The sequence below is a fragment of the Rhodotorula graminis genome (assembly GCF_001329695.1).
Source record: "Rhodotorula graminis WP1 unplaced genomic scaffold RHOBAscaffold_2, whole genome shotgun sequence".
Lineage (NCBI taxonomy): Eukaryota > Fungi > Basidiomycota > Microbotryomycetes > Sporidiobolales > Sporidiobolaceae > Rhodotorula > Rhodotorula graminis.
Genome location: NW_017264929.1, coordinates 656,711 through 670,898, shown reverse-complemented (window position 1 = coordinate 670,898; position 14,188 = coordinate 656,711). Strand labels below are relative to the sequence as shown.

The 14,188-nt window shown below is 66.9% G+C and overlaps 6 protein-coding genes and 1 non-coding gene across 7 annotated transcripts; 4 read left to right on the top strand and 3 right to left on the bottom strand.

Moving 5' to 3' along the window:
• Positions 1–64: 64 nt before the first annotated feature.
• Positions 65–2,315, top strand: RHOBADRAFT_33664 (uncharacterized protein; the record flags this gene model as incomplete). The annotated part of the gene is made up of 6 exons (XM_018413129.1): positions 65–651; positions 735–1,156; positions 1,255–1,460; positions 1,539–1,818; positions 1,928–2,068; positions 2,156–2,315. 6 exons carry the CDS (start codon positions 65–67, stop codon positions 2,218–2,220), a joined length of 1,701 nt encoding a protein of 566 aa, XP_018273556.1. The 3' UTR covers positions 2,221–2,315.
• A 225-nt stretch (positions 2,316–2,540) lies between these two features.
• RHOBADRAFT_31231 (uncharacterized protein) lies at positions 2,541–5,751 on the bottom strand (the record flags this gene model as incomplete). The annotated part of the gene is made up of 8 exons (XM_018412952.1): positions 2,541–2,821; positions 3,007–3,154; positions 3,261–4,517; positions 4,581–4,733; positions 4,854–4,944; positions 5,021–5,136; positions 5,399–5,479; positions 5,749–5,751. The coding sequence occupies 8 exons, from the start codon at positions 5,749–5,751 to the stop codon at positions 2,541–2,543; spliced, it is 2,130 nt and encodes a 709-aa protein (XP_018273555.1).
• On the top strand, positions 5,706–7,267 carry RHOBADRAFT_51349 (uncharacterized protein). The gene is made up of 6 exons (XM_018415790.1): positions 5,706–5,790; positions 5,884–6,061; positions 6,133–6,246; positions 6,320–6,515; positions 6,580–7,064; positions 7,152–7,267. Exons 1-6 carry the CDS (start codon positions 5,750–5,752, stop codon positions 7,176–7,178), a joined length of 1,041 nt encoding a protein of 346 aa, XP_018273554.1. The 5' UTR covers positions 5,706–5,749; the 3' UTR covers positions 7,179–7,267.
• Positions 7,268–7,834: 567 nt separating this feature from the next.
• Positions 7,835–7,926, top strand: RHOBADRAFT_t14. The gene has a single exon. It is a non-coding gene; the product is annotated as a tRNA-Met (tRNA).
• Positions 7,927–8,378: 452 nt separating this feature from the next.
• On the bottom strand, positions 8,379–9,416 carry RHOBADRAFT_41497 (uncharacterized protein; the record flags this gene model as incomplete). Its single annotated transcript, XM_018413897.1, has 4 exons — positions 8,379–8,411; positions 8,629–8,845; positions 8,921–9,060; positions 9,117–9,416. The coding sequence occupies 4 exons, from the start codon at positions 9,414–9,416 to the stop codon at positions 8,379–8,381; spliced, it is 690 nt and encodes a 229-aa protein (XP_018273553.1).
• A 281-nt stretch (positions 9,417–9,697) lies between these two features.
• Positions 9,698–10,256, top strand: RHOBADRAFT_41496 (uncharacterized protein; the record flags this gene model as incomplete). Its single annotated transcript, XM_018413896.1, has 3 exons — positions 9,698–9,856; positions 9,963–10,051; positions 10,151–10,256. The coding sequence occupies 3 exons, from the start codon at positions 9,698–9,700 to the stop codon at positions 10,254–10,256; spliced, it is 354 nt and encodes a 117-aa protein (XP_018273552.1).
• Positions 10,257–10,392: 136 nt separating this feature from the next.
• On the bottom strand, positions 10,393–12,696 carry RHOBADRAFT_51347 (uncharacterized protein). The gene is made up of 6 exons (XM_018415789.1): positions 12,470–12,696; positions 11,812–12,007; positions 11,507–11,705; positions 11,149–11,427; positions 10,931–11,077; positions 10,393–10,855 (listed from the first exon to the last, which is right to left on the bottom strand). Exons 1-6 carry the CDS (start codon positions 12,663–12,665, stop codon positions 10,433–10,435), a joined length of 1,440 nt encoding a protein of 479 aa, XP_018273551.1. The 5' UTR covers positions 12,666–12,696; the 3' UTR covers positions 10,393–10,432.
• Between the last annotated feature and the right edge of the window lie 1,492 nt (positions 12,697–14,188).

Genomic DNA, 14,188 nt, shown 5'->3' with positions numbered 1-14,188 from the left:
CTTCGCCCCTCGCCTCGCCTCTCGTGCCCCCACCCTGTCATCTTCGGTCGCCGCCCTGCCGCGCATGGCCGCGTCGTACAGCGCGAGCGCGCCACGCCCGACCTCGAGCCACGCCCAACCCCTGTTCAGGCTCGACCCGCCAACCGCCGAGGAGGAGGAGGCCGACTTCCGCGCCCAGGTCGACGCCGTCTCCGAGTGGTTCTCGTCGCCCCGGTTCGCGCGCACCAAGCGGCCCTACTCGGCAGAACTCGTCGCCACCAAGCGTGGCACCCAGCCCGTCTCGCCCCTGCACCCGTCCAACCTGTCGGCCAAGAAGCTGTGGGCCGCCCTCGAGCGCGCGAGCGACAAGGGCGTCCCGCTCCACACGATGGGCGCCGTCGACCCGATCCAGATGACGCAGCAGGCGCCGCACCTCGACGTCCTGTACGTCTCGGGCTGGGCCGCGAGCAGCGTCCTCACGACGGGCTTCAACGAGGTCGGGCCCGACCTCGCCGACTACCCGTACACGACCGTCCCGAACCAAGTGCAGCGCATGCGCAAGGCGCAGGAGCTCCACGACCGCAAGATGTGGGACGAGCGTCGCGTCGGCAACAAGGACAAGCAGCCCTGGATCGACTACCTGCGCCCCATCATCGCCGACGGCGACACTGGGTCCGTCCCGCCTTTCCCTCTTCCTCTCGCGCTCTCTCTCTCGTTCGCGTCCGTTCTGACAAACTCTTCGTGCTCTCGCGCAGACACGGTGGCCTGTCGTCCGTCATGAAGCTCGCCAAGGCGTTCGGCGAGGCGGGCGTGTCGGCCGTCCACTTCGAGGACCAGCTCCACGGCGGCAAGAAGTGCGGCCACCAGGCGGGCAAGGTCCTCGTGCCCATCTCGGAGCACGTCAGTCGCCTCGTCGCCGCCCGCATGCAGTGGGACATCATGGGCCTCGAGACGCTCCTCATCGCGCGCACCGACGCCGAGAGCGGCAAGCTCCTGTCGAGCACGGCCGACGCGCGCGACCACGAGTTCGTCCTCGGTGTCGAGACGCACGACGGCCCGCAACGGGCGCTCGCCGACGAGATCATGCACGCGGCGCTCGACGGCAAGAGCGGCGCCGAGATTGACCAGATCGAGGCCTCGTGGATGAAGAGCGTCAAGCTCGTCACGTTCGACGAGGGTGCGTCCCGCTCTCTCTCCTTGTCCTCTTTGCGTCTCTTTGCGAGCCCTAAACTGACTCTGTCGCCGATTCCCCTCGTCGCCCTCTCTCGCCCGCAGCCGTCGAGCGGCACCTGCAGCGCACCCTGTCGGCCTCTGACGCGTCGGCCAAGTTCGAGCAGTACAAGGAGCGTGTCACGGGCGCGTCCCTGTCGAACCGCGAGGCGCGCGTCATCGCCAAGGAGGTCGTCGGCGAGGAGGTCGCATGGGACTGGGACTTGCCGAGGACGAAGGAGGGCTACTACCACTACCGCGGCGGCATGGCGGTGCGTCGAGCCTTTCCCCTTTCTCTATCTGCCTCTGGACCCGAGGGATGGTACTGACATGGCGCCTTGACGACGCAGGCCGCACTCAAGCGCACGCTCGCCTTCGCCGACTTTGCCGACCTCCTGTGGCTCGAGACCAAGGCGCCCGACCTCGCGCAGGCGCAGACGTTCGCCGGCCAGATCCGCACGGCGCACCCGGGCAAGTGGCTCGTCTACAACCTCTCGCCGTCGTTCAACTGGGGCTCGCACGGCTTCTCGAAGGACCAGCTCAAGTCGTTCGTGTGGGACCTCGGCAAGGCCGGGTTCGCGATCCAGCTCATCTCGCTCGCCGGCCTGCACTCGACGGCGGTCACGACGGGTGCGTCGGCTCGGTCCTCATGCCCTTCTCGCCCACGTTCTGCGCGCTCGGGTGGCTCCTGCGAGAACACGTGGCCTGACGCACTCTTCCTCCTCCCTCTCGCTCTCAGCCGAGCTCGCCGCTCGCTTCAAGACCGAGGGCATGCTCGCCTACGTCGAGCTCATCCAGCAGAAGGAGAAGGACATCGGCTGCGACGTCTTCACCCACCAGAAGTGGTCCGGCGCGTCGTACAGCGACCGCGTCCTCAACGGTGCGTCTCTCTCTCTCTCTCTCACCCTCTCTCTCTCTCTTTCCCTCTTTCGAGACGATCACTGACAGCGAGTGTGTGTGTGTGCAGCTGTGGCGGCGGGCTCATCGGCGACGGCGGCGAGCGGTTCAGAGTCGACGGAGCACACGTTCTGAGAGCGGCGCTTGGTCCCTCTCTTCGCCTTGTCCCTCGCTCTCTTTGTGTAGATGTCTCGAGCGAGCAACGAGCCTCGTCGTTGCTGGCGGTCCTTATCGCGAGAGCCCAGAGCGAGCAGCTCGTGGCCGAGTCGAGAGCTCTCGAGTTGTCTCGAGGCCCGAGCGGACCCAAGCGGGGCTCGAGCTTCGCCAACGACGACAGCGAGCTGAGTGCAGCTCGTTCGTGACCACAGCTCTCTGTCAGCTCTCGCAAAGCTCGTAAAGTGAGGCTCAAGCGGTCTTTGCACACGTCTCCTCCTCCTCCTGCTCGCGAAAGCGATCTATCCAGCGAGCGGCAGCCCACACACCTCGCAGTCCTGCCCCGCCCCAGGCCCGTTCTCGAACGTGCAGTGCGGGCACACCTTGATGCCGTCGTCCCCTGCTGCTCCTGCTCCCGCGTCGGCGCCTCCCGCGCCCCCTGCTGCGCCCGACTCGTCGCCGAACGCGCCGCCGACGCCGGCAGCCGAGGGCGGCACGTCGACGTCGGGCGGGATGTCGAAGCCGTCGAGCGTCTGCTGCGGCTGCTGGGCGCCCGGGTAGTCCCTTGCGGGCGGTTGAGGAGCTGCGGAAGGGGAGAGGAACGTGTACGTGGTGCTCTAGTCAGTTTGACGCTCGTCGGCGTTGATGTCGGGGCACGAGAGAGAGAGAGAGAGACAGCTGAATGGAAGGGGAGGGTGGAGGAGAGGGAGAAGAAGGAGGGAAAGAGAGAGGGGAAGAGAGAGAAAGAGAAGCGGCTCGGCGACGCACCTTGCTCCTGCGCGACGACGAGGAACGTCTGCCAGTTGGGCGACGCAAAGAGCTGCACGAGCGTGCGGGCGAGCTCGCGCGACTGTGTGATCGAGGTCGAGGCGCCGCTCGGGAGCGTCGCGATGCGCGCCATGGTGCGCAGGTCGTCCTGCGAGGCGAGGCGACCGAGGAGAAAGGGTGAGTCAGTTCGGGATTCAAGAGATGCGGTACGAGAGTGAGCAGGAGAGGAGAGAAGGGAGAAGGCGAGGACGCACCTCCTCGAACATGCCGCAGTCGGTGAGGAACCGCAGGAGGTGCCAGTCGCTGAGCCACGTCGCGACGGCCTTGGCGCCCGAGTCGGCCGCGACGATGTCGAGCTCCTCGTCTGCCGGCGCCTCGGCGTTGAAGCCTGCGCCACCACGCACGATCTCGCTCACGGCGTCCTTGCCGCCGAGGAGCGCGGCGAGTGCGCCGCACGCGCGCGAGAGCGTCTGGTCTTCGAGGCCGGCGCGGTTCTCCTTGACGAACGGCGTCGGACTCACGAAACGCGGGTTGGGCTTGAGCGGGAACCCGTGCGTGACGTTGACGATGAGGTACTCGACGGGGAAGCACGGCTTGGCCGACTCCTTGACCTCGAGGCCGTACGAGTTCTTGTACCGGTAGAAGACGTCGGGGATGTAGCGCTCGGGGCCCTCGTCCTTGACGCGCACGACGCCCGGGTCGACCGACGCCTCGACCATGTCGGCGTCGAGCATCGACGTCGCCTGGTCCGACACCTGGTACGCCTCGACCGCGATCGAGCCCTCGATGTCGCCGCTCAGGACGCACGTGACGAACCGGGACGAGAACTGGCCCGAGGTCGAGAAGCGTGACACGGTCGGGTACTTGCGCTGGAGGCTCGCCGCGAACAGGACCTCGAGCGACGACAGAAAGAAGGCGTTGGCGTGCCGCTTGGCGACGACCTTGCCCTGCTTCTTGGCCTCGTCCGACGACTTGTCCTGCGTCAGGTCGGTAAAGATGACGCCGACGACGTCGAGGCCGCATGCGGCGGCGAGCGCGCGCACTTTGGGCTCCTCGTCCCACGGGAAGCCGACAGCGATGCCGTCGGCGTGCGGCTCCTGCGGCGGCTCGTGGATCGCCTCGACGACGGCCTTGACGCCCATGGGCACCTCGTCGTACGGCTCGTACCGCCCGAGGAGGTAGCCGAAGCGCTGGGTGCCCGTCTGGCGCCAGAACGACAGGAGGCCGTCGATGAGAGCCGGCGACGAGAACTCGACGTGGTCCGTCATGCGGTACGACTGACGCGACAGCGTGACGGCGCTCGGCTGGCACTTTGTGCAGATGCCGGCCGGCCACGACGGGTGCGACCCGGACGAGCACGGGACGGCGACGCGGTACGACTCGGGCGCCAGCGGCGGGATGTAGGTCGACGCCTGGGCCGAGGTCGGGATCGACGCGTGCAACTTCTTGAGGTAGGCGTGGTACGACAGGTGCTTGATGTTGTGTGACGCGTGGTACTCGGCGTCAAACGGCTGCGGGGTCGGCGACAGAGTCAGTACGGACCGTGCAGGGCGTGAAGGAGCTCGTGGACGCACCTCGAGCGGCATGCAGTAGTCGCACATGCTCTTGGGCCCACAGCGACAGCCGTGCTGGCCCTTTGGCCTCGGGATCTTGCCGTCGCGCTGCTCCCAGTGCACGTCGACCGGGTCCTCCTCGACGCCCTCCCACGGGCGGTGCGCACCGACGCGCTTGTCGTTGGACGCAGTCGAGGTCGAGGTCGAGGCGGTGGGGGCGGCAGAGGACGAGGACGCGACGTCGAGCGGGACGGCCTTGCCAGAGAGGGTTGCGGCGGTGACGGGTGGAGGAGCGGCGGGGGTGGCGGCGCCGGATGCGGGTGCGGACGAGAGGGCAGAAGGGGCGGTCTTGGGCTTGTACGACGCAAAGAGGAGGTCGCCGTGGCTGTGTCGGGAGGGTGGGCCCGGTGAGCGAGGTACTTCGAGCAACGAGGCCGCGCCAAGAGGGAGCCGGGGCGCACCTGATACCGAGCGACTGGAGGTCGCCCGTGATGGCCGACACGAGGTTCTCGCCTCCTCGAGGCTGGTTCGACAGGGCGAGCGTGTCCGGGTCGATCTGGTCCGAGGTTGCGAGGATCTGGGACGAGTGGGGAGACGAGGGTCAGCTCCAGTGGCCTCGAGACGTGTGGGCGGTGCTCCAGGCAAACTGGCAGAGCTCCCGCACAGCTGCTCGGCTGATCGCGCGTGGGCAGTGCGGCTCGTGACGAGGTGGAGCGCGATGATGACGAGTCGCGAACGATGGGGGCGAGGTCGGCGACGGCACCACCTGAGCGGGTCGTCGATGCTCGAGACGGGTCGCAGGAGCTGCTGGGGACGGGAAAGGGGAAAGAGGGGCTCACCTGGCTGACGAGAGCCGAGATGTCGTCTTGCGGGTCGAGGGTGAAGCGGAAGTTGCCGTCTCGAGAGCGAACGCGGACGAGCTGGGTGCGGGCGGTGAATTAGTTCGAGCTCGAGTGTGGCAGAGAAGGCTGTGGGAGCTCACCATGGTCGGTGGAGCGCGTTGACGAGGTTGGTGAGAAGACGGAGGTGGAGAGGGGCGAGGCGGTGCTGGCCAAAACGTTTTGCCCCCCTCCCCTCGAGCAGATTCGCCCGCTTTCGCCTCGAGCTCGCTCGCGTCCTCATCTCGCTCACCAAACAGCACCTGCCCGCTCGCCTGTGCCACCTCGAGCCCACTCGACACACCGCCCACCATGGTCGCAGGCAAGCTCGACCTCCAGAAGCGCCAGCACCGGTCAGCCCTCGCTTCCTCCTCCTCCTCGCCTCTCCTCCATCTCCCCGCCTCGCCTCGACAGCCACTGACTCCCCCTCTTGCCTCGGTCCACAGCGAGCGTGCTCAGCCCACGCACCGCAAGAAGCTCGGCCTCCTCGAGAAGCACGCCGACTATGTCAAGCGCGCGCGCGACTTCCACTCGAAGGAGGACCGCATCCAGAAGCTGCGCGAGAAGGCCGCCATGCGCAACAAGGACGAGTTCTATTTCGGCATGATCAACTCCAAGACCAAGGTGCGTCCCCTCTCCGGCGCACGTCGCCTGCCTCGCGCGCGCCGCTCACCTATCTCTCTCGCCGCACGCAGAAGGGCATCCACGTCCAGTCGCGCGGCAACGAGCCGCTCCCGACCGACCTCGTCAAGGTCCTCAAGACCCAGGACGCCACCTACATCCGCATGCAGACCAAGATGGAGCAAGGCGTGCGTCCCCCTCTCTCTATCCCGTCTGCTCCCGCTCGGCGCGCCCGTCCTGACCTCGCACCCCACCTTCCAGCGTGTCGATCGCCTCAAGGAGCAGCTCACCTCGCTCGTCGACCTCGCCCTGCCGTCCGACTCGGCGGCAGCAAAGGGCAAGCAGCCGGCCGAGGGAGAGTTTGACGAGGACTGGGACATGTACAGCGACGACGAGCCCGTCGCGTCGACGTCGCAGCCGCGCAACCACGTCGTCTTTACCGACGACATCGACACGGGTGCGTCTTTGAGCCCCCTCCCTTTGCCCGAGCGCACGTCCCTGACTTGCTCCCGCACCCACAGTCCGCTCGGGCAACGCCTCGGCCCTCCTCCGCAAGCGCGCAACGCCCACCGCGCTCCCCCTCGCCTCGACTTCCTCCTCTTCCGCCTCGACCAAGCCCTCGAGCGGCCCGACGCCCCGCACGCGCAAGCCCAAGTCGCGCGCCGCCGCCTCGTCCCTCGAGGAGTCGGCCGCCGACCTCGCGGCAACCGCCGAGCAGGTGCGCGCGCAAGCGGCTGCGCACCGCGCCGCGCTCGAGACTGAGCTCCACGCGCGCGAGGAGCGCCTCGTGCAGCTGCGGCGCGCGACGCGCGAGCTCGAGCTGCAGCGCGCGCTCATGAGCCGCGGCGCCAAGCAGCCGAAGCTCGAGCGCAACCCGGACGACAAGGGCAAGGGCGAGGACGAGTGGTGGATGGCAGGTGTCAAGGGCGCGCCAAAGGTGCAGGACGACGGCGAGAAGAAGCTGCCGATGGCGGGCGAGGGCGTGACGACGGGTGCGAGGGTCTGGGTGCGTCCTCTGTCCTCCCTTTGCGCCTTTCTTCTTCTCGCACGAGACGATGTCGACTGACTGTTTATCTGCCCTCCTCGTCTGCAGAAGTGGAAGGCGCAGCGCAAGCGGTAGAGCCCGTTGTGAGCCGACGCGAGCCGACTCGAGCGGCGTAGTCGAGGAGAAGCCTGTCATTTCTACACCTGCAGCCTGTTGTCACATTCCCAGTCCTCGTCTTTCCAGCTCTGTGTCTGCGTCAAGTCGTTCTCGGGAGCGAGCGAGCGAGTGTAAAGGTGCCGCGAGTCGCTCGAGACGCGTCCTCGGACCTTTCGCTGGATCGCCAGGCTCGACGCGGTCCTCTTTCTCGGCCCGCTAGCCTTCTATCTCTTCGTGAGGGCTTGAGACTGGAGCAGGGCGGTGCGAGGTGCGCAATGCAGCCGTGTTCGTCGTCGTCGTTTCGTTTTCACGCCGAGAGCGAGAGAGGTCCGAGCACTTGTACGAGACGGCGCCGGCCTCCCCAGAACCTCGGCCGTGAGCGTGACCGGGCAGGACGAGAGCTCGAGAGGGGAGACCTTCTCGCGACTCAAAGCCAACTACGTCGAGCGGGAGAGGGGTCCGAGAGCTTGGTGGTGGACGGTCACTGTACGGGTTCTCGTCGCGCCCACCGTCGTCTACAGGCTCGAGAGCGACGTTCAGTACAGGTCTCGAGCCGGGACAAGAGGTCTGAGCGCGAGCGAGTCGACCGACAGTTGAACCAGGAGGTCAACTCGAGCGTGCACTTTCACCTCGACAGCGTCTTGGAACAGCTTGGCAGTTCGTCGGGCTCATATTCCAGCGATGGAACGCGACCCGAAAGTCCCTGGATCGAGACCAGGAGACGCTAGTACCGTTTTGCCGCCGTCGACAAGTAGGGGAAGAGGGGGAGGAGGAGGGGAAGGGGAGGGCTGCGCCCTCCCAGGTCCTCGCCCACGGCCGCCGCTGTCGCAGCGTGTACCTTGCACGCGGGCCTTGCGGCCCGCAAGGCCGCAAGCCTCGCAGAGGGGCCCGGGAGAGAGGGAATGAAGAGGAGATCCAACTTGAGAAGGTCGGCTTTGACCGTCGGTTCCTCGCCCAGGCTCGCCCAGAGCGACGCAGTACTGCGTCGCCCACCTTGAAGCGTCGCTCGCAGGCCTGCCACCGACGTCGAGACCGTCGAACGCGTCGTATTGCGCGAGAAGCGGCCAAAAGAAGTAGTCGGCTCGGGCGCGAAGAGCGACGTGAGCGAAAGGAGTACAGTTTGGCGCTCGACGCGGGATAGACTCGTTGGTAATCGACCGCTGCGTTTGTCTGTCTTTGCTAGCCTCGCACAGCTTTCGTCTCGCCGACGGCCTGCGATGGAAGAGGCTCGAGCGCAGCTTCCTGCTCGTCGAGCGACTCGTACTTATACTGATTCGAATTGCAGGCAAAGCGTACCAAACAAAGTCCACCGGTTGCGCTCCTCCTGCCGGTCCTCCTCCTCCAGCGCCACCGACACTTTCGCATTCCGAGCGAGCTCGACTCGTCTCCAATCCCACGCGCGAGTTGCCCCGTCGACACTCAGCTCGACCCACTCCTTCTCGTTGACCGGGACGATGTGTGCGTCTGCTGCGGCGGCGAGAAAGTTCGCGACCTGCTTGCGGCCAGTGTGGAACCCGGTCGAGAAGCAGACCGTCGCGTGCGGGCTCGCGGAGAGGAGCGCGCGCAGAGAGTCGACAAGTGACGCGTGCAGCGCCGGCGACCAGACGCAGTCGGCGACGAGGACGAGGTCGTACGAGGGCGCGAGGCTGCGGGAGGCTCGAGGGTCAGTGCCCTGCTCTGCTGCCGCAACGTAACCGTGACAGCAAGAGAGGTCGACGCACCTGAGCAGCGAGTCGATACGAGTCCCCCAGGTGTGCGGGACGACGTAAACTTTGCGCTGCAGGCCGACCGGCAGCGCTTCGTCGACCGCACGGGCCGTGTCGTCGAGGGCGGCGGACTCGTCGTAATCGGTGAGGACGACCTGCGGGGACGGGTGTCAGGGTCTCGTGTATGTCGTATCGAGTGCGCCTGACGCACCAAGTCGGCGCCGACGTGCGCCGCGACGAGTCCTGGCAAACCCAAACCAGCGCCGAGCTCGAGCACGCGCTTGCCCTCGACCTCGATCTCCTTGGCCGCGATCTTGTCCGCGAGAAGGATGCTCGCGTTCCAGACGAAGCTGCTGTACTTGTCCCTTGTGCGCGATGGCGGGACGGGTACGGCGAGGAGGAGGGGAGACGGCGCGCGCAAAGGCGCGCACCACGTGAAGAGCGAACCCGGCACGCCGTGAGCGGGCGAAGGCGACAGGTAGTTCTGAGGAAAGCAGTCGAGCGGCAGCATGGTGTCGAGAGGGCGAGAGAGGGAGGAGAAAGACAGAGAAAGCGCGACTTGAGAAGGTCGAAGAACGCTCGTTCCCTCGCTGGCACGTGACACCGTCCGTGCGACTCTCGCACTCGCCCTGCACCGCCGACTCGTATGGCTCGATCGAGTGCTGGCGAGAGCCGCTCGAGTCGCCCGCCGGCTCGAACTGCACCGCCTCTCCGACGACAAGTTCGGCCTGACGAATTCCGCCGCCGCTCTCATCTCGTCCGCCTCGCCGTTCGTCCGCACAAGCTGCCGGCATGAGCACCTCTACAGCACCAGCAGCACCACACGTCAACTTCAGCAAGTTCGCGACCGCCGACTCGCCCACGGTGCAGGTTCCGATGCGGGTCATCAACCGGCCGCTCCCGTCAGAGCTGGACCAGGCCAAGGTCGAGCGCTTCATGGAGGGGATCAAGGTGCGCCCTGACTGTCTCTCTGCCCGCCTCGGCTGCCCCGATCCAGCCTGTCCCGGTGCGCGCCAGGAGCTGACCCTCATCTCGCCTCCCACGACTCTCCACGCAGGCGGGCGACGACTTCACGCCCATAGAGGTGCTCAAGTGCGTCGCGCCAGACGGCCAGAAGTACTACTTTGCGTTCGGTGGCTGTCACCGGTGCGTCTCGCGCTCTCCCGCCCCCGCTCCTCCCCCCTCTCTTCCTCTCGCGACCCTCTCTCTGGACGAGCCGAGCTGACCGTCACTCGCTCCGTGCAGGTACGAGGCACACAAGCGCTTGCAGAGCGAGACGATCCCAGGGCGCATCATCAATGTACCTCCCTCGGCCATCCGACTGTACCTCGGCGCGGGCTGTCCGTTCTGAGTCTCGCCTCTCGCTCTCACGCACCGACTAGACCGTCCAAGATCCATAGACGTTCATGCAGTCACTCAGTTCTTCGCTCTCGGACTCTCGGCACTGGCTTGACGACGGGGAGAAAGAGAGAGAGAGGGAGAGAGAGAAGGAGATACGAAGAAAGGTCGTTCCAGAGAGACGAGTCTCTACTGCGCCGCCGGCGCCTGGCTCTCCTGCCCACTGACCCGCCACACGATCGTCCTCGAGCCCTCACCGCCGGCGACGAGGCGCTCGCCGTCCCAGTCGATCGCGAGAACCTTCTCGGGCTCTTTCTTGTCGTCGTCGCCCTCCTTCTTCGGGACCGGGAGCGTGAACAGCGCCTGCTTGGGGCTGCGCGCGTCCCAGATGCGCACCGTCGAGTCGTACGAGCCCGAGGCGAACAGGAGGGACGAGGTCGGGTGCGCGGCGACGGCCGAGACGGGCGCCGAGTGGCCCGACAGCGTGAGCGAGATGTTCTGCGTCGCGTCGGTGCGCAGGTCCCACAGGCAGATGAGGCGGTCGGTCGAGCCCGTCGCGAGGAGGTTGGGCGCGGTCAACTGCGCCATGGCGAGGAGGACCTTGTCGCTCGTCTGCTCGAGAAGAGGCGCGTCAGGCTCGGGAGCTCGTAAAAGAGAAAGAGAGGAGGCCAGAGAGCGTGGGCGCACCTTGCTGCTCGTCTCCTCGCCGACCGACAGGTCCCAGCTGCGGACCGTGTGGTCCCACCCTGCCGAGTACGCCTTGGACACGTCGCTCCGGTCGAACAGGGCGCGCGAGATCTTGCCCGTGTGGCCGCGCAGGACGGCTGAAGGAACCTGCTCGAGAGAGAAGGGGTCAGGGATGTCTCGACGTGCGCGAGAGCCGAGTAGGGAAACAGGGAGCGCACCTTGTTGACGACGGTCGTCGACTGACGCCGCCGCTTCTTCTTCCTGTCGGCGCCCTCGAGGTCCGCCTCGCCCTCGTTCGAGCCCGGCGTCAGGTCCCACAGGCCGATGAGGCCGTCCCAACCCGCCGTGAGGAGGTGCGGCGCGGGCGTTGCCGAGGTCGAGGCGAGAGGGAGCGGGCGAGAGCGGACGGACGAGATCGGCGCCTGGTGGAGCGAGAGGGTGTACAGGCAGGTCGGCGCGGGGACGGTCGGCTCGGCGTCGAGAGAGAGAGTCGGGATCTGCAACGACGAGAGGTGTTGGCGCACGGACGAGAGAGAAGGGGGAGGGAAAGAGGACGCGAGAGGAAGGTGGACGGACCGAGTACTCCCACACGCGGCCGACGCGGTCCATGCCGCCGCTCGCGACCCACCGCTTGTCGTCCGAGCCGAGCGGGACCGGGACGTAGGTCGCAGACAGGGCCGACAGGTCGTGGCCGGTAAAGGTGAGGTTGGTGCCCGGCGGGAGGTCGTTCGACTGGAGCGACAGGGTGCCGGCGTACGACGCCGTGAGGATGCTTCTACTCGCGGGCAAAGGAGGGAGGAGTATGAGCAGAGTGTAATTGCAGGCTCGGGGCAACGAACGAGCCGCTACCGCGCGAACTGGGAGGGACGCAATCGACGCACCCTCGAACCGCAACCGACACATCGCTGACCCAGTCCTCGCTCGGCAACGTGCTCTCCAATTGAGGCGGCAGGGTCGACGGCAGGAACTCGACCTCGAGCACGACCTCCTCGCTCGTGCCGGTCGACTGGCAGTAGGCGCCGAGCGACGAGCGCAGGAGCGTCTGGTCGATGAGGAAGTCGAACGGGATGGGCGAATCTGTGTGCCGCACGACAGTCCATTGTCAGTATCGTGCTCTGTGGGTCGCTCGAGGACAGTGCGGGTGCGTCTCGGTGCCGGGCAGGGGCAAGGGTTCCGGGTGAACGGCATCAGGAAGTGAAGAAAAGGGTTCGACATCGTCTGAGAAACCTCGAAGACTGCTGAACGAAGAATACCAATGTCATAACGTTGTGTCGTCATGCGCTGCTCGTGTCCCACCGCATGCCGGCGCGAGGAGGAAGGGCCGCGAGCTCCTTGAGAGCGCGGACCTCTTCTCGACCGACAGCGGCACCCGTCCCGGCTCTGCCCGAGCGCACATCGGCTCGAAAGAGACGCAGTGAAGCAGCACGGAGCTGGTCATGCGCCTCGTCTCGCTCTGTGCGTCCATGCGAGGCCGAGGAGGGAGAGACCTGCTCCACCGTGCCCGAGATCCGCGAGAGGGAGAGGGAAGGCGGGACTGACCATTGTCGAGGACCTTGTTGATGAGCTCGGACAGGTGGAAGCGGCGCCAGCTCGCAGGCACGAGGAACTTGGCCGGCGGGATCGTGTAGAGCGGGTCCTTGGTCGACAGGCGGATTGCGATCTGCTTCTCGTCGCCCGTGCCGGGGATGGACGCGGTCGACGTGCTGGCGATAGGCTGCGCCGAGTCGAGAGACATGGCGGGCAGTCCGGAGTAGCGAAAACAAGCGAGCGAGGGAGAGTGAAGGAAAGAGGGGACGGCCGCCGGCGCGAGAGGCGCACGAGCTCAGAGCCACCTGTCGCGCATTTTCTCGACCGCGACGACCCTTCAGCCTGCGCCAGATAGTGCAGTACGAGCCCACTCTCGCAGAACAAAGCCTCGGCTGCGAGAACAAGGACCATGAACGAGGGCGGCCGCGCTCGAGCCGGCGACGAGAAGAGCGGTCGGTGCGGCGCTTTCAAGATCCTCTCGCGGTCGCACGCTCGAGCGAGAGAAGGCAAGGGTGCAGGTACGAGCTACAGGGATGTCACAGAAGAACAGGGGAAGGGTGTTTCAACGACCGATGCGCTCCCTCTCACCGCTCCCGCTGCGCCCCGTTCGGCTCGTCGGCCTCGACGCCGACAGGCCCGACTGTGCGCTCACCTTGCGCCCGAGGACGGCAGGGCGATGCGGCGACGGTACGCGGTCGAACGTGAGCGGCTCGGGCGCCGCAGGATAGGCGAGAGGCGCGGGCGAGGTCGAGCGGACGAGCGACGAGGGCGTGAAGGGCGACGGGGCGACGAGGTGCAACGGCGGCGGAGCGGCGGTGGGTATAGTTGCGGAGGAGGATGCGGGCGGAACTGGGTATGGGGGAGACTGGGAATCGAGAGGGTAAGGGAGGAGAGGCGGTGCCACGAGGGCGGCGACGTGCTCGCTGGCAGAGGCGAACGCGAGGCGCGCTTTCGCCTGCCTGCGGGCGAGGTCCCACTCGGCGCCCGGCCCGCCGTAGTCGGCGAATCGCTCGAAGCCGGCGTCGGGACGGGCGTGCTGCTGCACCGCACCTGGGCCGTCGTGGACGACCCGGAGCTTGTCCGACAGGTCGAGCCCGCGAGAGGCAAAGACGACCCGGACGGCGCGGTGCAGGTAGAAGCGCGGCTCGTGCGCGCTCGACGTCTTGCCCTTGCGAGTCGGGGCTGCCGGCGGGGAGCAGAACTGGAGGTGCACGGCGAACCGCAGCTTGCCCTTGCCGCCATGGTCCTCGGGCTCGACGGCGTACGACAGTTGGCGCAAGAAGGTGCGCCCGCCTTGGCCGTCTCGGTCAAGCCCATCGATGTCGTACGGGATGAGGAACGGCTTGAACGCCGTGTCGAGCGAGTTCTTGAGGACGAGCTGGATCTGCCCTCGGCGCGGCACCTCGTAACCCGGGAAGCGAGGGAGCTTGACCGGGTGGGCGGCATCGACATCGATCGAGGGCGGCGGGAGGACGAGGACCGAGTGGTAGTGCGCGTCGAGGTTGACCGCGCCGACGTACGGGCAAGACAGGGTCGCCTCGCCGCCGGGCTCGCGCCAGAAGACGGCGCCGAACGGGACGTGCAGGTGCTTGGGGCACTTGAGCCGCTTCGGCGCCTCCGAGCCGCCGAGAACGCCGATCGACGCGACGAAGGGCAGCGGCGCCGACTGCGGCGCCGACATGCGGCCGCTCAGGAGGCAGTCCTCGAAGCTGCCGACGAACGAGCCCGACG

Excerpts from the sequence above, each read along its gene's own strand:
- RHOBADRAFT_51347 (XM_018415789.1), bottom strand. The coding sequence starts at position 12,665 with ATGTCTCTCGACTCGGCGCAGCCTATCGCCAGCACGTCGACCGCGTCC. Across the intron at positions 11,428-11,506 it reads GCCGCGTGTGGGAGTACTCG|ATCCCGACTCTCTCTCTCGA; the intron begins GTCCGTCCACCT and ends TCGTCGTTGCAG. Across the intron at positions 10,856-10,930 it reads GCGAGGAGACGAGCAGCAAG|ACGAGCGACAAGGTCCTCCT; the intron begins GTGCGCCCACGC and ends CTTCTCGAGCAG.
- RHOBADRAFT_51349 (XM_018415790.1), top strand. The coding sequence starts at position 5,750 with ATGGTCGCAGGCAAGCTCGACCTCCAGAAGCGCCAGCACCG. Across the intron at positions 6,062-6,132 it reads TGATCAACTCCAAGACCAAG|AAGGGCATCCACGTCCAGTC; the intron begins GTGCGTCCCCTC and ends CGCCGCACGCAG. Across the intron at positions 6,516-6,579 it reads TACCGACGACATCGACACGG|TCCGCTCGGGCAACGCCTCG; the intron begins GTGCGTCTTTGA and ends CCGCACCCACAG.